This window comes from Lucilia sericata, unplaced genomic scaffold, assembly GCF_015586225.1.
Source record: "Lucilia sericata isolate MDLA Ls3-8-SP2 unplaced genomic scaffold, ASM1558622v1 Contig000004F_arrow, whole genome shotgun sequence".
Lineage (NCBI taxonomy): Eukaryota > Metazoa > Arthropoda > Insecta > Diptera > Calliphoridae > Lucilia > Lucilia sericata.
The window spans coordinates 163,604-187,069 of NW_023994045.1; the positions used below are offsets into that span (position 1 = coordinate 163,604).

General features: G+C 28.2%; 1 protein-coding gene across 1 annotated transcript; it reads right to left on the bottom strand.

The window, feature by feature from the left end:
- Positions 1 to 2,553: 2,553 nt before the first annotated feature.
- On the bottom strand, positions 2,554 to 20,113 carry LOC119600467 (ceramide synthase 6). The gene is made up of 7 exons (XM_037950708.1): positions 19,763 to 20,113; positions 10,804 to 10,924; positions 10,101 to 10,322; positions 8,318 to 8,539; positions 7,385 to 7,500; positions 4,602 to 4,746; positions 2,554 to 2,853 (listed from the first exon to the last, which is right to left on the bottom strand). The coding sequence occupies exons 1-7, from the start codon at positions 19,945 to 19,947 to the stop codon at positions 2,713 to 2,715; spliced, it is 1,152 nt and encodes a 383-aa protein (XP_037806636.1). The 5' UTR covers positions 19,948 to 20,113; the 3' UTR covers positions 2,554 to 2,712.
- Between the last annotated feature and the right edge of the window lie 3,353 nt (positions 20,114 to 23,466).

Sequence of the window (23,466 nt, forward strand, 5' to 3'; positions counted from 1 at the left end):
ACTTACTTGTCAAAAATGTTTATGTTGCCATATTTGTTTTCATTTTAACGCTTGCTTTTGTACAAATTTCTGAGTAATTTGTTGTATTTAATGTGAAAAAGTGTATTTTAAGTGTATAATATTTTTAAAAATGTTCTAATTTTTAAAAAATAAAGAAAACTCTGTGACTTTTAATATAAATAACAACATATTTTTGGAAAGTACAACAATAATGCCATATTTTCCATTAATTATTGGTTCATTTTTGTAAACAAATTTTGACAAGTTAGTATTTCGAACAAAAACAAATTGCCTGTGGTTTTTGTAGACGTTTGTTGTACAACAACTCGTGTCGCTACTTTATTAATTTACTTTAGAGTTTACCTTCCAAGAGACATTTTGAATCCTTATATTAGGATTTCGATTAAATATATAAGATAAATTAATTTTTCTATGTTTACAACACTAACACTTATCGCTACGTATCACTAATGTAGTGTCATAAATCATCATCAAACACAGCCACATTAAATTTCAGATTCCAAAAAAAAAAAACTCGAAATATCTTTGGTAGTTTCTGAGAAAACTACTTAAGAATTGGGAAAAAACTCAGAATTTGATAAGGATCAAGAACATATATACTTTGTTGGAATATATATACTTGGAGGGTATAAAAAAATAATATATTCATATATGAGTAGGAAATTCTTACGTTTTTTTGTTTCTATATAAACATTCCTCGTGTGAACTCTTTTCTCTGGCCTAGGAAGTAGTTGAGTCGCGTTGTTATACAATCCCATTTCCCAGAACTTATATTTATATGTAGATAATTTCCCCTAAAAAAATAACAATTAATTAACATTCGTAACTCAGCTCAGGGTGGTGGAAGATTGTCGTGCATCGTTGCCATTATCGCTTAAGGGGATCAGGTCGTCCTTCAAATGTGTGACGTCAAATAACTGAACTGAGTTGCGGTTTTTTGAAGTGCATGTTGACCATATGCATTCGTATTAACTTAACCTAAGTTTTGATTTGTGGCGGACAACCAAGAAAAAAACTCAATTTGAAACGTACTCGAATACCTATACATCCGGACACGATACGGACGAACAGGAAAGCCCCATCTCCCAAAAGAAATCTTCCATCGGTATAATTGCCTCCCGTAACCAGTTAGTTGCCACAGAAAAAAATTCTAGATCCCGTTTATCCCCAAGCGAAATAGAAAATTGCCAAATTATTAACTTTTGAAACATAAACCTAAATCTTAAAGTATATAGTTAAATCTAAACACTAAAGTAAATTCTATAATCTTGAAATCAAAACCTATAAGTTGAATCGTAAAATCTAAAAGCTAAAACTTAAATCTCGAATCTAAAACCTAAACTTTAAAAAAATTAAAATCTAAAATTGAAAATTTAAAAACTAAAACATAAAACTGAAATATAAAAAGTAGGTAAAGGAAAGTTTGCAGGGTAAAGTTTGGGGCATCTAAAGCCTCGGATGTCATGGCGGAATTATCCAATCCCGAGTGGGAGGGTTTAACCTGGCACAACATCTGCCAGACATTTTGTCCATAGGTACGTTTTCCCCAGGGAGACTGGACAATACCCTACTCGGTGCCCCGATATCCTTTTATTTTGTTTATTTTTTTAGCTGGTATGATGAGTGGCAGCAAGAACCACCCCCATCCGGCGAGCTTCTAGTCCGGCAAACGCGAGCATACCAGCGAGCATGTTTTGCCATACCAAACATACACAACCACTACACCACACATTACTGGTTTAAAAATACGAATATAACGATGAAATCTTACATAAGTATTTCCTAATGAGTCAATAATCGGTCCATTATTGACCCTACCCCCCATAGAAGGTCCCCTTCAGAAAATTACTTTAAAGCTTAAAACTGGCTTACAAATACGAGTAAAGCGATGAAATTCGACACCCATAAATTTTATGCGAGCCAAAATCTCTCAACCAAATTTAGTGACGATCACTGCTGGCTTAAAAATACGAGTTATGAAATTCGACATAAGAAACTTTTATACGAACGAAATCTATGTACAAAATTTTATGGGTATCGGTTCATAATTGACGCATATAAGGTCCACCTCAAAAATTAATCATACACCAAAGGCTTAAATATTGGAAAAAATATTTTGTTTTTAAAAATTAATATTTTGTTAGTTCAAAAGAGCACCGTCCATAATTGACTTAAGCCATATAAAAAAATATCGCCCTGATATTTATCATTCCTTTTACGGCATACGGTTTGATGGTGGGAATATGAGATTCGGCACAGCCGAATATAACACTCTTTTTGTTTAATTTGTTTTAATATTTAATTTTTACCTAAAAGTCACCCGTTACAAGATTAAAATGTATGTATCTACTCTGCAATTGTCGGTCTTACTATGAAATATTTATTTCAATGTTTTCGTAAATTACAGTTTCAACTTTTAAATAATTCAGTTCGACTTTTTTTATTTAAAATATGTAACAGTTCCACACGTTTTGGTATTTTGTAAAACGAAATTTTACTTTCGAATGAATGAAGTAATAGAACGTAGCTATATACTAACTGTGTCATTACATATAAGATATATATTTAAATTAAATTTATTACAAAATAAACGTACATTTTTATAATTGAAATGTAAAAGTATTTTAAATTATAATACTTGTATAACTATTAAAAACAATGAACTGATTTGGTACTAATTTAACAAAATATTTATTTTTTTTTGGTAGTGATATCCATTTTTTTAACATCATTATTCGTTTGACTGCCAGTTAAGTTGCCGTTATTTAATGCATGAATTTCAGAACTCTCAGATACATCTTCACTATCACTGGATCTTATATCTCCTGACATCTGAAAGAAAAAAATGTTTATCAATATTATTTTAGCGGACTAATACATATTTCTGTGAACAAAAAAATTTTAGTTTAAGAATTGATTACGGGTATTTTTTAAAATAAGTTAGTTTTTTAACGTGCCCAATTTTTAAATAAATTCAATGAAATGTATTGATGGTGAGGAAGCTAGTTCCTATGCGCATTTCGCCGGTTGCTTAAGCAAGCCCATCAGGAAATCTATCCCAAAATTTTAGGATAACTAGAAATATCTTATGAAGGAATTATTTTAAACTCGATAGGAATTCCAAACGCATCTTTCACAAAACATTGAAATTTTGACAAAAAATCTAAAGCCGTTTAAATTTAAAATTAAATTTTGCGTTTTGCATTTCGCAAGTTAATCCATTAAGCCAAATTATTGGTATCAGAAAAACGCAGATACACGTAAACTTAATTTTGGGTATTAGGATCTAGTGACATTGAGATATTGCACTTTGAAGTTTGCATTGTTAAACTTGAAAGATAACTCAAACCATAATGGCCATCCAAATAAAAACTTAAATAGAAACTGAAAGCCCAAAAACTGTGAAAACAAAATTTAAATAAAATTTTTAACTTATTTTTTTATATATATATTTTTTTTTTGTAAAAGAGAAGATACTCTGATACAATTTTTAAATTTTTTCTGTGTTCAATTAAGTTTCGACCAGAGACAGAAAATAATTATTATCAATGAAATTTTTGCTTAAAAAAATCAGTATGAAAGAATCGTCCTAGAAGTGTTTTGAATGTACCAAAATATTTCCCAGACCTTTTTTAATCGATTTCTTCAATAAACTTTTTTTTCTTGATTTTTATAATAAAAAATATTTCTGATTTTTATTCTATTTGTTTCAATAAAAAATTATTTATGTTGTTTTTAATAATACTCAATCAGTAATTTTTATTTATTCACACAAAAAATAGAAATCAATCAATGATTTTTATTTTTCAAACCAAAGAATAAAAATCACCTAAAGAATTTTAATTTTCCAATCTAATTTCTGCACAATTTCAGCAAATTTGGTCGATGATATCAATGGTAAAGAAATTTTACCAATTTTCTATTAATCTCTGTTTAAACCCGATCATTTTTGATGTGTTTTAAAGGTAAATATAGCTTAATGAGTTTTATAATTAATTTAAAAAAATAAAAATCATCGTCTAATTTTAAATGGTTTAAAAATTATTTGTGTTTTTTATTATTGATTTTTATTTGAAAAAGTTCTCAGTAATTTTTACGGAAAATATAAAAAATACAAATCAAAAGCAATTTGTATTTTCTGAGAAATGAAATACAAACCAAATAAAATTTTTAAATTTAATTTTTTTTAAATAAAAATAATAACAATTACTGTCTCTGTTTTCGACAAATGAAAAATAAAATAAGTAGGTTTTGAGTCTTTCAAAAATTGCTTCAGAGACAAACTTCAAATTGCAATTTCCAATTCCTTGTATGTATTTACTCTACTTTATGATAATAAATTTTACGCTATTTTTTATGCTTATTTTTATGTTTTATTATTATTGAAAGTTTTCTATATGATATATTTCCCAATAGATATTGAAAGGGTAAGTTCAAAAAATATCTATGTTTAAACGCCTGTTTACTTACAACAATTAACTGTTTACAAAAACAAAATTTATTATTACATATTACAAACAGATGGTTATATCTAATTTTGTATCCGATAAATTTAGAGGTGAATTATTTAATATACTTACCAATCCCTTTTGAAGTGAGTCAACCACAATTTTGAGTATCATATATGTCCAAACAATGTGTAGTATTAATAACATAATAAGCAAACTGTTAAATATATAATAAGCTGGGAACATGGGAAGAATGCTAGGCGCTTCCACAGATGTACTGAAAGTGAAAAATACAAACAAATGTGTGAATTATATATTAGATGTTCAAATACATTAGTAGAAATTTATAACCTATATAGGCTAGGTTATTGGAATAAAGAAATTGAAATACATATTTATGTACATTAGACCGACTCACAAAAAATGGTGCTTGAGTTACCCCCGTCAAAATATTCGCAGTTATGTAATATGATGTTACCCAAAGTATTTTGGGTTTAGTGTTGTCCGTTCGTGAGCTGGACAGTTTTCAAGAAAATATCTTATGGGGGACACGATTTTTCAAGTTCAAAAAATCTTTGTTTTGTTTTATGATGGTTCCCAAAATATTTTTAGTCTTTGGCCATCGATAGCTGGACCGTGAGCAGGACCGGTTACAAAAAAGTCCCTTTTTAGTTATTTTTTTTTTTTTTTTAATTTTACAGTTTTTTTTTTAAACAAAATATACAATATGTCGTATCATTTGAAAGGTTTTTCGAAGCCACGTCTATTTTTATTTTATTTATATTAATGAGAAACCTAACAATTTTAGATTTTTTGGAAAATGACAATTATGAGCAGGCGGTTTTTTATGATTAATACATCATTGGACGCGGCTTTAAATCCCTCTCAAACGGTACCCCATATTGAATATATTGTTTCAAAACAAAAAATTAAAAAAAAAATACAATTTTTAAATTTGGTCCAGCTCACGAACGGCCGTTGCTAGACTTAAAATATTTTGGGAACCATTATAAAACAAAGCAAGGTAAATTATGTGAGGGGTAACAAAAACACGTTTTTGCTTTCCATACAGAGTGAGTCGGTCTAATGTACATATGTACGTATGTTTAAAAATGTATCAAAGTAATGTAAACCAAACCAAACAAAATAAAATAGATTTTATAAAGTTTTGAAATTTATGGAAAAAAGTAATTGTTCCCGTTTTCACTAGTTTTAAAACAAATTCAGTAAATGTCGAAGTAAACTTTGTCAGTTAGAATTATTGTAATTATATTCCACGTAAAAATAAACAAACATTTTTAAAAATATTAGAAAAATTCCTAAATTTTAGCAATAAATAAGTAAATTAATTTTACTTTCACCTGACTATTTTTATATGAAAAGATTAATTTTGTTTTTGTTCGAAAGTGAAAACGAGAACACCAAAGAAATGTCAAAGTGATCATTTTTACATTTAGTTTTGAGAATTCGAAAGCCGAAAACAGTTGTAGTTACGCCCTTTAAATTTTAATATTTATTTTCAAAAAAAATGTATTTATGTTTTCGCCTAAAGTTAAAATTTAATCGCTAATAATTAAACAAACAATTAGCTCTTAGAAATTTAAAATATCTCATAAACCGTTTAACTTCGACATAACTTTTTCCGAAAATTACACAGTGATACAGCAAAAAAAATGCAGGGGTTCTCATATACCAATTCCATTTCGTTATAGTCCATAGAGTAGGAATATATTTTTAATTTTTCCCGATCACTTCGTTTAGTTCCTTTTTAAGAGCAAAAGATGTGAAAAAGAGCTATTTTTGAAGTTTGAACTTTAAAAAAATATATGTTTGGTAGTTTGCAACCGATTTTCAAATTGGATATTTTGTTTTAAAGATACAAGTGTTGTCTTTCAACCCAAAAAAATAAATCCAAAATTTATGATTAATGTCTTGGTTACGGCCATTTAAGTAAAAAAAACTCACACTTTTTTCACAATTTTTAATTTTCATACTGCTCTACGTTGGCCATGAAGCAGTAACTTTAGCTTTTATTACATTTGAAAAAAGGCACATTAAGTTGGGTTTCCAATGATGGTCAATTTATAATAATTGATGAAAAAGGTTATGAGTTGTGCTAAGTTTTATAAAAATATTGCATATTTCTTCCATACAAAAACGTTCATGTTTCTGGTTTTCTTTGTAACAAGTTTAAAAAATGTTTATAAACATTTTTATACAAAAATTAATTTGTATGGAGAAAACCAAAAATTTGAGGAACATGCTATTAGAAAAATTGGCATAAATCATCCAGTTTTTCATAGATTTTTATGAAATAACAAGTTTTAGAAACCTTCCTTTATGTGATTCTTCAGGAAATTAATAAAAGATGAACTCACCGCCTCATGGCCAAAGTAGAGCATGACGAAAATGATTTTTTTTTTAAAAAGTGTGAGTTTTTCTACTTAAACGATCGTAACTCAGACATTTGACCATAAATTTTGGATTTCTTTTTTTGGATTAAAAGGCAACACTTGTATCATTAAAAAAAATATCGGATTTGAAAATCGGATGAAAACTACTAAACTTATGATTTTTCAAATTTAAAACTTAAAAAATGGCTCTTTTTCGCATCTTTTGCTCTTAAAAAGTAAGTTAACGAAGTGATAGGGGAAAACTAAAAATATATTCGTACTCTATGGACAATAGCGAAATAGAATTGGTATATGAGAACGCCTGCATTTTATTTTTCTTCACTTTTGTATCACAGTGTTATTTTTATTTTATTTTATTTTATTTTATTTAACAATGTTCAATAACCTAGCCTATAGGCCATAAGCGGCCACAGATTTCTACTTTTTTTCTGATTTTTTTCGAAAGTATGACACTGGAATTGGTCTGTTATCACAATTGTTTCTATTAACATAAAAATTTACCTGTATATTATACGCGGGTAAAAACCAAGTCTGGTAATAATCCATATGACGGTAAATATTCCAAAAATTATATCACATAATTTTTGATAGTTTGCGTATTTTGTCAATTTCGCTGCCTATGAATGAAAAAATTAAATATTTAAGAATATAAGTTATGATTTTTTAAGTTTATATAAATATTTAGTACATCTTTAAGAAGGTATAAGGTAGCTAGACCTATACCTAGTTAAAAGTTAAGTACATATAAATAACAATGATTCTAAATATTTATACACAACAACAAATTACCAAAAAGTTAAAAATTAGAACAGAAAAACGAATTTGAAATCGGTCAGCTCAAAAACACTATTTAGTGCAAAAATAATGGCATTAAATTCTACACTTTACCCCCATTTTCTTAATGTCTGGTTATTTTTTAACGTAACGATAAATTGACAGTTTCATAAAAAATTTATTTTAACCGGCAGATTATTTAACGGTTATATTATAAGCGGAGGTTTAGATAACATTAATTTTTCATAACATTATTCTTTAACAAATGTATTAATTTATCATTATTATTAACTATTATGGAAAGCATATTGTGGACAAAATTAGATAAAATTATTAAATAAATTTTATTAATTAATAATTATTAATTAAAAACAATTAAAATTAATATGTGGGCGGGCTTGCCGTATTAAGTGTGACTCCGCCCATATGAAATAAATATGTACCAACATTCGTATTCGTAACAGTTAGAGTCTCCTAAATTTTAAAGACTAATATGACACTCCTATAAACGAAGTAGAAAATTTGCTAGTAGAGTAGAAAATTTACTAGAAATGGAAATTTTTCCCTTTAATTTGTATATGAAAGTATATCGGAGAAAAAATATAGATACGTTTTTTCTTGAATAAATGTTATTGTTGTAATACATGAAAAAATACTTACTTCCAAGAAAATATCAGCACAATCATGGATCACTAACACTAAAGATCCAACGCGATGTAAGTTACAAATCCAACTTAATGACATAAGAAGAAGAGTAACCATATGGTGAATAAACATTTGCCAAAAATCTTTCCTCTTTACATCAACAAATTGAGTAACAGTAAGTGACCAGTAAAAAGCCATTGATATCATATAGTACCACCAAATATCACTGGAAACCGACTGCAAATAATGAATTAAATAATTTTTTTATCGCCATTAATATTAATTAACATTGTAATCATTATTATATAAAAAATAAAAATAAACTCAAGTACAATTGAATGTTTGCCCTTAATTACATATAGTTAATATCTGGAAACTTTCGCAAAATTTCAAATATATAATAGCTTTCGTAAAAACGCGTATTCAATATGGATAGAAAATTAAACAATTCCTCCTGGGATGTCACCGGAGGAGTCATCCCAACTTTAACATCACACAGTTGGATGCTCCCCCGAGGCATGTCAGGAAGGACCTTCGTGTATACGAAGTTATGTTCAGGATCCCTTAGATCGGAATTCGTATACAACAGCTTTGAACGACATTCATAGAGACGCCATCAATACCGCGGTTTCAGGTTACCGCATGAATGTCGTTCTTGGAGGTCGCCCACCGCCCATTGCAGAAATAGAGAAGAAACTCTATATACAACTGAGATCGGGATGGAGCAACAGGCTCAACGCCTACTGGTCCCGCATAGACCATGCCGTCCCCAATATATGCCCAGCTTGTGAACAGGGTCCCCATGATACCCACCACATATTCAACTGTCCAGCCCACCCTACTTCACTTAGCCCAATGGATTCATGGACTAACCCTATTGAAGTAGCCCAATTTCTTGGCTTGGACCTTAATACAGAACCCCCGGATTAAAAATTGTATAGTTTAAGCTGTTACAACAACAACAGCATAAACCACGAATCTTCTAAATTATTCTATAAATCTTAATAATTGTATCAACAATATAGAATATCTGGAAAAAGTTTCTGCATCGGTAATAGGATCTAATCTATTCCTTGCAAATATTGATCGAAAATGGTCAGTGCGTTCAACCAATAATATAATGACAAAATATGTAAAGCTTTGTTTAAGAAAAAATTATTATTTTCGGTTGATTGTTTATGACATTAGGTTATCTAATAAACAAAAGAATACTAATAAATATTTTTTATAATTTTTTCTATATTATCAAATTATGAAAAGTTAATCGATTTCTATATAATGCTAAAAATGATTGACATTATTATTTTATATTCAGAAAATATGTTAGGTACGTAAGTGTTAACAGACTTATACAGTCGATTTAAAATTTTTTAAATATAAATTTGGACACTAGCAATCCAAATACACAACAAAACGCCTTATTACCAATGACATTTTATTAATAAAATTTTATAAGGAAAAACAGGATTTTAATATTTAATGCTGCTAGCATTTTAAACATCGTCAAATTCAAATTTTGAAACAATGAAGAAATACCATCTCAACTCCTTTGGACAATTATTACTAAAACTAATAAGTGAAAATTTACACTCATTTGAATAAAACCCTGTAAGACCCCCACTTATTCCGGAAATTCTGGGCCCATATATTATATGTCAACATCAATAAACTTGGAAATAACTAATTTGTTGTTACACCCTTTTGCATTTTAGATGGGGGTGTATTAAATTCTGACTAACTTTAGTTAATTTTCAGATAAATAATAAAATAAATACTGCAATGAAATTTTCTTGCTTACCTGATGTGGATATCCATACCAACAACTTTTAACATCCCAGAACCAAGGCTTGTCCCACAACACGATAACACCAAATATAAAGCTATATGTGTAATATATACATCTCCATGTATTTTCACAGAATTTTGTTAATGTTGAAGGTTTATCTTGGGCTCTTCTCAATCTCCACCACCGTTCAATTTGACGTTCTGTTAAATCCAATTGTTTTGACAAGGAAACTACCTAAAAATTAAATACATACAAGTTTTTAAGAATAACAGAAAGAAATAAATAAAAGGTTTTTAAAAAATTCATATACATTTTTACATGTACATAGTTCTAGAACGAGCTGAGGTCGAAATTGGCACCTTCGGAAATCTTCTGTTTTTTTTAATCAATGATTTTTGATTGAATTTATTGAGCTCGGAACTAGTTCTTTCTTTGCAATAGTTCAGGGCTAGTTGCTTTTTAATTGATTTTCACCAAATTGTTAAGATTGAATTGAAGAATTATATATCATTGGCTCAATTATATTTAGAAAATTTATATACGAAATCATTTTGCTGCGATAATCTTCTGTTTAAAAATTTTTCATAAATGATAAAGGAAACAGCCACTGAACGCGATATTTTATACATATATTCTACATTCGTTCTTCAGTTCCCTAGAAATCTGTTGCATATATAAATACATACATAGTTTAAGAAAGGAACTACATATTCACCTTTTTATGATCCAGACGAATCGATTTTTCATACGCCTTTTCTAATAATGGAATATTTGGTGCCTTCTTTGATCGTGTGCTCCTAATTCCAAGTGATTTGCCAATGGGTGAAATCCAAAATCTACAACAAAAAATAGTAAAAATATGTATTTAAATATACCTGAGCCCGTAACGATTTTAAGTTTTATTAAACAAGTTAAGTTTATTTGGGTCTTTTAAAAAATTAACCGGGCCCCTGCAATTTTGAAAATATAAAATTTAACAATTTACTATTAATGCATGCTACTTCATGCTCCAAATAACCTAGTGGTGAGTAGTAATAAGTATTAAACCAACTCAAACCATTCTGATCGTTTTTGATAAGTTTTATTAATATTATAATATTTTATTATTATTATTTATTATTATTGAAGCGTCTGGCAACGCTATGCCTGAGTGAACGTGCAGTTTTATACAGCTGATCATTTTTATTTTTTGTACTTAATTTGATCTTTCAATTAGATTAAAAATTGATTTGATTAATTTGATTTGATTAATTATCCTCTGGAACTAGCTCTTTGAAAGTTAAAGTGAGTTTTATGCTTTTTCACATAATATTTGGAGCTTCTATAAGAGTGTTGCTTGCTGTCGAGTTTTATTTCATCTGCCAAATTTTTTTCTGGGAATTATGCCTTCGACTAGAATTTTTAAATGTGTTGTCTGCTCAGATAATATTTGTAAAACTCAACCAAGTATTCAGTGCTGCTCCTGTAAATTATGGCTACATGTCAAATGCTCAGGCACTAATGAAAAGCACTTGGCAGGTTTAAAAGGCAATAAATATACATGCGCTAACTGCAATAATCAGCCTCGAACACCCGAAACTGATGGCTCAGTGAAAAGTGAAATATGTGCTCTAAAAAGTGTTATTGATAATTTTATATTATTTATTATTAACAAAGTTGAGAATGACCATATATCTGCCAGATCTGATTTGAGTAATCTTAACACAAAAATTGATAATTTTATTATGAAGGTTGACGGCGAACAGTCCTCCATAAAACAAACTCTGGCTGACACTATTGCCAGCTTCAGGTCTGAAATGGCCTCATGTTTTAGGGAGATGAAGTCTGAGATACTTGAATGTAATAAATTAATTGCAAATATTGACAAGTCCACCTCAACTAAAATTATGGCTTTGGAAAATGAGAATTATGTATTACATAGGCGTTTAAATCGAGCCGATATCATCATTAGTGGTCTTCCTAATGGAATTGAAAACCTTTTTGATCCGATAATAAAGATTGGTTCCTATTACAATATATCCATATCAAAAAATGACATCAATCACGTTTGTTATATACATCAGCGGAAATCTGTGCTTGTTAAATTTAATAACGTTTTTCTTCGTGACAACATTATGAGTGCTTATTTTAAAACTCGTTCCTTAAAAGGTTCTGATGTTGTTGAGGGTAATATTGATCTAAGGATTTATTTAAATGATCATTATGGACCTGCTGCTGGAAAATTAAATGCAATTTGCAGAAAACTATTACAAAAGAAAGTCATAAACAAGTATCGTATCTTAAATGGTGACAAATTGCTGGTCAAACATACTATGTCTGATGGAAGTGTGGTGATTCATAACGCTGTTGAATGTGATTCTTTACTACATCGTTTTTAAATATTTGTTAGTAATTTTATTTTTTGCTATCAAACCTAATTATCTATGTTAACTATTTTTTAAACCTTTTTTGATTCGAATCAAAATGTAATTTAAATTAAAAGGCTGTTTTAGCGTGAAGTATGCGGAAGAATAATTACTTCCTTTATATCCTACTTTTCAGTGTGACCAGGTCTCAAAAAATGTTGCGGCTAAATCCCATCCAAAATAATGCTAGAAAAAATGCTAAATTGATTTTAAAATGACAAAAAAAATGCTAAAATTTTTTAAGTGTTTTTATGAACAATTCATATTAATTTGTAACTGAAATTCATTGTAATTTATAACAAGTAAGAAAGTATATTCTGCCGTGGTTGACCATATGAGTATAAAATTTAATTTATTTTTCGTAATAAAGCATTTATGTTGAATTGAACCTTGTTTTGAAAATTTCAACCTCTACCAGACGGTCAGACTTACATGGCTTAATCGATTCGGAAAATGATTCTTAACCGATTAGTATACTCAAACGTAGTATAGTGGAGTAGGGTAAAAAATTAAGTTCCGTGGTATTAAGATAAACAGAAATGCTAAAAATTATTTCAAAATTTTTGTAAATTTAGCAATATGTAATGTCTCTAACTTTAAAATATTTATGAATGGAAAAATTACATTAAAACTCTATTAATTATACTAGTTGCTCATGATATAAAACCTATATGTGTTTTCGGAAGGAAAAGCATAATATTTCTAGTTTTACTTTTTTTATATAAACAATTTTATCTGTCTTCCTCAAAACACTTTAAAAATGGTTTTCATGTCACAAAAATATTGAAAATTCCGTTGAAATAACTTTAAATCTCGGTGAATAGATGTCAGGTTTATAACTCATACTTCCAAGATTTTTTCGGAAAAATATATATGAGAATGTATGAAATGAATTGAGAGATATATTCAAATCCGTAAGTTTGTAATTCTGGAATAAATTGTCAATAATATTTTCGAAATTTATGTATTTTTTTTAATTAAAAAAAAACATGACAACAAAATTACTAAAAATTTGGTAAAAATAAAAATAACAGAAAGTAGGATGAGAAAGTCTTGATTATATATTATTGATTTTTTTCAATACTTATTTTCAATAAATTAACAAGAACTTCTGAAGGATGATAAAAATTAAAACCTCTTTATTTCGTATAGGAAAAAATAAAATTTGTTAATTAACCGTCATACATAGCCTTTTCCAAAATTATATGTTTCATTCCATGAGCAAACAAAAAGTATTAGTTTGTAAAATAGTGTACTGAACGTATTTGTAAAAATATATGAAATCTCTTGAATTATTTCTATCACCTCGAATTTAAAAAAGCATTGGGTTCCAGAAAAATATTTTAGAATACAACATTTTAAAGTATTCACTTGTATTGGCGTAATTTTAAGTTATTTATCTTCATGAATCTTTTTGCATTATTTTGAATTACAGTGTAAATTATTACATTTCTCGTATTTCTTGTTGCTTGTGTTTGGGTAGACATTTAATTCTGATTTTTTCCGGCTAAACCTATTTCCAATATAAATCTTTTTTGCAAAAATTTGTCTTTTTTGTTTATATACTAAAATTGCAAAAAAAGCTAAAAATGCTAAAAATATTTTATAAAAATGCTAAATAAAATGCCAAATGCTAAATTAAAATTTTACAGCTAAATCAAAATAAAAAATGCTACACTGCTACTTTTGCATTAGTCTGTACACGATTTTAAATGTAATTGTTTTTCATTCCTATTTTAGAATTATTATTTACAATTTTAATTTTAAATATCTACAGCCTTTTAATTTAAATAACTTTTATTATTTTGTATAGTTATTTTTCTTGAACTTCAATTTTTTTTATTATTTTGCTAGTTTACCTATTTTTTTGATCTCATATACATATAACTAATGATTAGCTGTATACAATTAGTAATTTAATTTTCTTTTTGTGTAATTATAATGTTTTTTGTTAATAGCTATTATAATTTATTCTATTGTCGTTGGTTCCCCATTTTTACTTTTTCACTTGAATCAAATGGCTCTTGACCTAAGTAGTGGTCCTTCATTCAGTAGTAATGATTATATGAGAAATGTATTGCATAATCATAACCAAAATTTTAATATTGCTCATCTTAATTGCCAGAGCATTAAACCTACAAGTAATTACTCAAAAATTGATGAATTGAGATCGTTTGTAAATCATTCTTTTTTGGATGTGTTTGCGGTTACTGAAAACTGGCTTAAGCCGGATATTTCTAGTCAGTCTGTTGAGATTCCTGGATTTAGGTTTTGCAGGAATGATCGTTTAGCTACAAGAGGTGGTGGTATTGGGATCTATATATCTAGTAAGATCAGGTACAAACAAGTTTTTAAAATCTCAGATGTTGGCGTTTGTGAGTCTTTATTTGTTGAATTGTGCTTTAATGATAGTGTTTTTCTTATTGGTGTGGTTTACTTACCACGTGGGGATATTGGATCATTTGAAAGTTTTCATCATAATCTCTTTTCTTCTTATTTAAACATTATTGTTGTTGGTGACTTCAACTGTAATATGTTTGACATTGCAAAGTCTTGTGCCATGCGTTCGCTATGCCATAGATGTAATTTGTCATTAGTTCATAATTCTCGACCCTCGCACTTTGATATTGCGCACGGTTCCACTTCATTAATTGACTTTTGGTTAGTAAGTGATATTTCTTCTGTATATCTCTCTGATCAAATGCTATGCCCATCAATTTCTCATCATGTATTACTATTTTGTTCTTTTTATATTAGGGCTGAACGTGTTAATGAGTATTATGAATATCACGACTTTAACCTTATTAATTGGGATGAATTACATTTGCGGTTGTCTAATTTTGATTTCTCACAATTCTTTTCTGGCGATGTCGACTACCAATGTTCCTCTATATCTAATCTCACTAATTTGCTCTTTTCTTGTGTTCCTATTGTTAGAAAGAGAATTAGGTATGATGATGTTGATTGGATGAATTCCAGTAATATTAGGCTTGCTCTTTCTCTTCGTGATTTGTCTTATCGTGCGTATTTATCTAATCGTTCTGTTTTGAATTGGAAAAAGTTTTGTCGACTTCGCAATAGGGCTAAAAGTGTAATTCGAAAGGCTAAAAGGAAACATTTTTCAAGATTATTTGAGGGGTTGGACTCAGCAGGTTTATGGAGAGTTTTAAGAGGGTCTGGTTGTATTGGTGATAATTTAAGCACATATGAGGGAGATGCTAATCAATTAAATGATTTTTTTGTATCTGTAAATTCAACTACTTCTCACGATTTCGTTGAATTTGGTGATTTGATTAACTCCTTTTCTTTTCGCTGTGTTAATGAAAGTGAACTGTGTGACGCCTTACTAAAAGTTAATTCGAGGTCAGTTGGGGTTGATAATATACCTATTCGATTTATCAAATTGATTTATCCTTTAATATCAGAACACTTACTTTTTCTAATTAATAATATATTGACTACTTCTAAATTTCCCTCATACTGGAAGATAGCTAGAGTTGTTCCTATTCCAAAGTCTAGAGTTGTTCATGGTCCTGGTGATCTTCGTCCTATCTCAATTCTTCCTGTTTTATCGAAGGTTGTTGAACACATCATGAAAGATCAAATGCTTTCTTTAGTATCTAACGCTATTTATGAAAAACAGTATGCTTATCGTAGGAGTTTTAATACGACCTACTTTTATCGTTAACTGATTCTATTAGGCAGAATGCTAATGACAACAACTACAGTGTTCTTATTTCTCTTGATCTTTCGAAGGCGTTTGGTTCTATAAGCCATTATAGTTTGATATGTAAGCTTAGGGATGAATTTAATTTTTCTGGTTCTGCCTGTAAGCTTATATTTTCTTATTTGTCTAACAGATCACAGTTTGTAGTTTTAAATGGGGTTAGTTCGAGTTTGCGTTTCCTTTCTTCAGGGGTACCTCAAGGATCTGTTTTAGGACCTCTTTTATTCATGTTATATATAAACAGTCTACCCTATTTTGTTAACTCTACAATTTGTGATACTTTTTTATTAGCTGATGATGTTTTTTTGTTATTTAAATGCTCTTTGGATTTTGAAGACGTTTTGGTGAATAACATTAACTTTGGCTTAGAACGGGTCCTTGAGTGGACCTCATTTAACTCATTGACTATAAATCCTTCCAAAACCAAAGCCATTATGTTTGGTCCTACTGATCGTTTTTTTGTTGACATTAATTTGTATTTAGGTGGTGTACGTATTGATTTTGTAGATCAACTTAAATGCTTAGGTGTCATTTTGGATTCAAAACTTTCCTTTTCTAATCATATTGATATGTTAAGTTCTAGACTTTTTGGAATTTTTCGCCGGATTTATTCTTTGAATATGTACTTGCCATATCGAGTTAGAATTCGATTATCATGGGCTTTGTTAATGTCACATATTTTTTACGCTTTTGAAGTTTTTACTGGTACATGTTCTATGCATTTGAAAAAAGTTAATCGTATGATTAATATGGTGGTACGTTTTATTTATAATGTTCGACGTCGTGACCATATTTCTCAATATTTTATTCGATTTCTTGGCTGCACTTTTGATGAACTTGTTATGTATCGAAATTTAGTCTTGTTTTACAAAGTAATTAAGGTACGTAGACCGTTGCCTTTATATAGTTCCTTTATATTTTTGCGATCTATAAGAAACCCGCAGCTTTATATACCGAGAATATCTTCGAATTTTTTTGAAAAATCGTTTCTTATAAGGGTTGCACGTTGGTGGAATCACTTACCTTTTGATTTAAGAATATTTTCGCATTCAAATAATGCTTTTCGACTGAAACTTTTAAGGCTCTTTTCAAATCACTGATATTTTACTGATCAATACCTAAATTGGCTCATATACTCTTTTGCTACTGAATTGGACCTTTGTACCTTTTTATATAATTTTTTTTCCTGGCTGGGGAGCCAATTTGATCAATTTGGTAAATTTAATTTTAGCTATTGAATGAATTATAGTAATGTTATTATTTACTGTATTAATATACATAGTTTTAAGTATTCAGGTATTATTGTTACTTCTATGTAATATTTTTATTTTGGCCTCTTAGGCTTATATTACATGTTATGAAAATAAATAAATGAAAAAAATGAAATGAAATTGCCTTTTAATGATTACACAGACCAATGAAATCAAGTTTTGTAAAAACTTTTTAAGTCAATTTTAGTAAATGTCATGTCTTTTAAGATACTGGTACTGAATATGATATCAGTTTTTATAACCCACAATTTTCTCACAATATTACAATTTATTTCGTTTGCATTTCATTTATGCGGTTAAATAATTCTGAAGTTATCAAAGTTACTCTTCTTCTGATTTTTTTAACAATTTCGTTTCTAATATACAAAGTATTCAAGTATTTTGCATTTTCTCTGCCTTTACCTTCTTAAAAAACAAAGTATAATAAATAGTCCATCTCTCACATATAGGAAATTACTCTTCAACTCCCTAGTGAGAAATTTTAACTATTCAAAAGTTTATCTTACATGTTTGATCGCTTTAAAGGATCGTAAGCGAAATTGCAGTTATTTATAAATTATAATTATAAATTTCTATTTTTCATAGGCTTTGTTATTGGAATAAAAAAAAATGTAAATATAAAAAAATATAAAATAGTTTTAACGCAATATGTATTTAGCTACGGTAAAAAAACAGACATTGAGAAAATGGGGCTAAATGTTCTTTTCATGTTTTTTAATAATCTGTAAGGATAATGTTACATTCGATTGCCTTTCGACTGTTTGTTTACTAGGTTTTAAAATGAGTAATAACAAATAACTTTTTATGGAATTTGTATTAAAAGAGACTAGAGCGTTTATGACCTATGTACGTATGTATATCATTTTAATAGAACAAATTTAAATTTTTAACAAATATTCGAAATCCTACATTTTAATCATTCAGAAAAAATGGACAAATCCTTAAAAAGGGATATTTTTGTCCTTTCTCACCACATATTAAACCCAAGACAAACATATTGAGAAGTCGTACCTTAGAATAAAATAAACCCCGTTTTTGTAGAGATGATAGTGAATATGTTTTTTATATTATGTATTAATTTGTATTGTATAGTGATACCATGTCAATTTTGGCCAAAACAATATTGCATAGTAACACAAAAAATGAGGTTTAAAACTAGTCAGAAATTTTCAAATATGTCTTAAATAAATTGTTAAAGAAAAGTATTGGTCACTTCAATTGGTATTAAAGTTTTAACTAGTTATTTAACAAATAATAATTGTAACGAAACAGTTATGAATTTAGATAATGATATTTATAATCTTATATATGTACGTATGTTGATATTTATCTTAACTCAAATGTTTTAAAATTTAAAACACTCCAATGTCCATATCTACATACAATGTACATAGTTATATACAATATATCTGTATAAACATACATATATGTATGTACATATGTACATATATACCTACATTATATCGATCATTTGCAACTAAAGGGTCATAACTCAAAATGCGCTGGTTTTGAACTAAGTACCACATGTTATCCGTCCTTTAAAATTCTTTTAGATGACTGGAGGAACCAGTATTCATAAAGATAATAGTCGTTTATTTTAACTTTATTACTTAAATTTCCATAAAGAAAGCCTACAGTAAACCATCAACAACTTTATTAAGCATTTATGAATGGGGGTTTATCTTTTTCGGCAAGAACATGATTTTTGTTGGTAGGTATGTACATACTTACATACATACATATATATATATATATATATATATATATATATATATATATATATATTTTTGTGTATATTTTATTAGTATAAAATTGACTTAAACTCAATTAAGAATGATATAAATCTCTTCTACACACATTCATTCATACATACTTATTTTTTCCAAACCGATGATTTTTGAAAACATTTCTGAAGAATTGTAAATGATATCAAACTCTTAAAGCTATTCAGCACGAAACTGTGTGTTCTGAGTTATGACCCTTTAGGTGCAAATGCGCGATATTGTACATACATATGTATATATATTTACTCACATTCATGATATATGCATATGTACATACATATTTAACCACATACTTTAGTTTGGTTCTAGTAAATTTTGTCATACATTTTAATTATTGGGTGTGTCGATGCACATGAATCCTAGATGAAAAACTTTTCTAATACACAAATATTTACTCTAAATTACACCGGTAATATTAGATATTGTGTATTTATAAATTTATTACAATTTATTTATATATATAAAAAAATGTATTAGAAATACCTACCTTTCAAGTGAATATCTTGTTAACATGACTAGAAGGGCCAAAGGTAGAGGCCATATAAGATCTGTGTAATCAGCATGATTTATGTCTGGACGAGAACCAGGGGCAATATCTTCCCAAGTTGTATTTGGCGGTAACCATATATCAGTTGACCAAAATGTGCTTCTAAATTTATTTACGTATTCCATTATTAGAACAAATCACTTCTTTATCACTTTTCACTTAGATAATTATTTACGATTACTTTTCAACATAGCCTAGCGTACACTTTAATTCGTGATGGGAATAATAAATGCAATTAAATTAACTAGGAAGTAAATTTAAATCAAGGGGTGACTCAGATACATAGTGTTCTTACCCTAAAGTTTTGCCATATTTTAACTGCTTCATACAAAAGAAACAAACCATAAAACTAATGTAACAATAATATTTGTTAGTGGTGAATTTTATACTAAGTTCTCACATTCATGGTTTTAACGTGTTTCTTGAAAAACACAATGAGTTTAATTAAACACAAGCGTTCACATATTAAATTATCGTGTTTTTTGCTGCGAAATGTTATTCCCACTTAAAAGTTTAATTTTAAAAACTAAGATTTTCACTTAAATTACACTGAATTTAATATTTAAACACATTTATATTAATTTATAACAAATTTAATATCTTTTCAAAACCAAAATTAATATTTTTTGTTTCCAATGTTTATTTTTTTTAACAAAAGTACGAAAAAATTAATTCCTGTTCTAAAAACATTATGTGTTTTATAATTAAACTCGTCGAATTGAGATGTTTTTGAACATGAAAAATGTATGAAAAAACGAGTCGACTTTGAAGTGTTTTTTTGAAGAAACATGATGTGTTTCACAAAACACGAAGGTGTGAACGTAGTTTTAGCCATCGACATCTACCAAAAACTTTTAGAGCAAATTTTCAAGTTAAAAATCAGCCATTACGTAAAAATTATTCTATGAAGATTGTTTTTGAGTACTCGATTAAATAATTTCGTTTACTACAAGAAGAGAACAAAGTCATCACACATGAGAGAGAATACGAATGAAAAATTTGACAGTTGTATGGCTCTCTTCATGTTTTGAAATTATTCAAAAAGCAAGGAAGTTTAATTAGATCAGGGATGTATTTTCAGGTGAACACATACAAAAAAATTTAACACCTGTTTCAATTTAACTTTGTTATTGAGTTACACCATAGTATAAACGCTCTCACGTATTTAATTCTCTTTTATTAAATACGGATGAAATTTCATTTGATTTTTAATACGTACAGTCTCATAGTGTAAAGCCCACATTAACGGAGGTAGATTAAACTTGGGCAAGAATTAAACTAAAACAAAATTTATATAAAAAAATACAGTAGGCATATAAAAACAAATTACAAATTGTAAAACAAATTACAAATTGAAAAATTATGATAAAATTTTTTTTGCAAAATTTAAAAAAAATAATTATGAAAAATTTAAAAATACACTAAAATAAAGTAGTAAAACGCAAAATATGATCTAAAGAGCTCGAAAATATCTATAATATGCTATTAAAATCAGATTACGCAAAAATATGCTCTAATGGGTATAATATGCAAAAATATGTGCTAACAAATCGAAGCCAGAATTCTTAAAATGTTCTAAAACAAATAAATATTTTATCCATGAGTCTATAAGACTTTATGGTTCGTCTTATAGATTCATGGATAAAATATTTATTCGTTTAAATAATGCTATATTTAATAAAAACATTTAAAATTAAATGCAAATTTTGTAAATAAGCACTAATTTCAATAAAATTATATTAAAAATCAATTTTTATTGCACAAAACCTAAATTCTATGCAATTTTACAAATAAATAATGTTTTTATAAAGACAAAGTCATCTAAACAATGAAATAAAAAAATAAAAATTTATCTAATCTAGAAATAGGGAATTTTCTGTGGTTTGTGACATAAAGGGCCCTTCACGTGATAACTCTTTACGTACCACTTTATGTTGAAAATAAAATTATATTACCTCGTGTCTATATAAGACAAATATTTATTATGCAAAAAGCAAAATTGTTATCATGATAAAAAAAATTAGCAGGTACAAACAGCATTTATTAGCATTATAGCACGTTATGACAGTGTTGTCTAAGCAATTATTTACCCCTGTCTATATTAGACAAATATTTATTATGCTAAACGTCAAATTGTTATCATGACAAAAAAAAAATAACATATACAGACAGCATTTTCTTTGTTTTTTGAATAAATTTCAACAAATGTTTGATTAAGACTGGACAATTTTGCTCTCTCATAAAGAACTAAAACTTGCGCATGACAAATTCTACAGTCTAAATCAGTTTTAAGAGTATCACCGGAAACCTGTGCAATTTGTTTGTTTAGATATTTGTGCATATACATATATTTGTTTAGAAATTCTCATGGTATTTGATCATATAAAGTACAAGCTTTACGAATAACATCAGTTATGTGCAATAAAAATTTCAAATTTAAACATATTTTGCTTCAAAATGCTTGAAGCAAAATCAGTTATGTGTAGCTTTTATTAAACATTTAATTAGTGCCCGTCTACACTAGGAAACTTTTTTTTGGGTAACTTTTGATTTTGCATGAGAGAGAAAGAGAAATAAATATCATTCATCTCTCTCTCTCGGTACGGAGTTTCTCGTACTCGGAATCTCGTTTTGTTTTGTTATTCTTCTCATTCGTACAAAAACAATGTTTACGCCAAAAAACAACATATAGCTATTTTCTTTGATTTCCTATTTTTCCCTGCAAACCCTAATTAATTATTACATATACAAATGCTGATTGCTATGTGTTGCAGTGTACAATTACTTGTCATAATGTTCTAAAAGAAATGTCATAGTTCGTATATGTCACAAATGCTTATTTGCGCCAGATCAAATTCTAACTCCTAACAAGACAGTCCACCTATACTTGGTAAGTAATCCTTTGTCCAACAGTTTAATAAACAACCAACATAGAAAAAATCCTAATTCTATTGTTTTATTTCTTTTTGTTCTTTTTCCATTTATAAAATTGTACTGAGTACAAAATCATTGGGATTTTGTTTCACCCAAACAAACAAATCAATTCAATTAACACGTAGTTTCTGAAACAAAAGTTTCTATGTGTAGACATTACCCCGTGTCTATATTAGACAAATATTTATTATGCTAAACGTCAAATTGTTAGCATGATAAAAAATTAGCAGGTACAGATAGCATTTATTAGCGTTATAACCCCGTTATGACAGTGTTGTCAAAACAATTGTTTAGACAACACTGTCTAAACACGTTGTCTAAACAATTGTTTAGACAACGTTGTCTTGATAACAAACGTCATTTTATATTTTTTTAGAATTTTGTTTTTGTGCAATTAAAATTGATTTTTAACATAAGTTTTAGTGAAATTAATGTTTATTTACAAAACTTGCATTTATTTTAATTGTTTTTATAAAATATAGCATTATTTCAATAAAATTATCTGTGAGTTGTCGTGATAAAATCAGCATTTTGTTACCCCTATGCATTAAACAAAAAACTGACAATTTTTCTGCCGACGTTTTGTCAAGTATCATGATAAATATTTGTCTAATATAGACATGGGCTTAAGGAAACTTTAAAAGAGAATTAAGAAAAAGTTTCTCAACTAAAGTTTTTGTGTGTGGACCAGCACTTATAGATCAGAAATG

Bases quoted from the DNA above. Each gene is read 5' to 3' on its own strand.
- LOC119600467 (XM_037950708.1), bottom strand. From the start codon at position 19,947: ATGGAATACGTAAATAAATTTAGAAGCACATTTTGGTCAACTGATATA. The intron at 4,747-7,384 runs GTAAATTTTTAT...TTTCACTTTCAG, and splicing joins TACCCGCGTATAATATACAG to TACATCTGTGGAAGCGCCTA. The intron at 2,854-4,601 runs GTAAGTATATTA...TTTTTCTTTCAG, and splicing joins ACTCACTTCAAAAGGGATTG to ATGTCAGGAGATATAAGATC.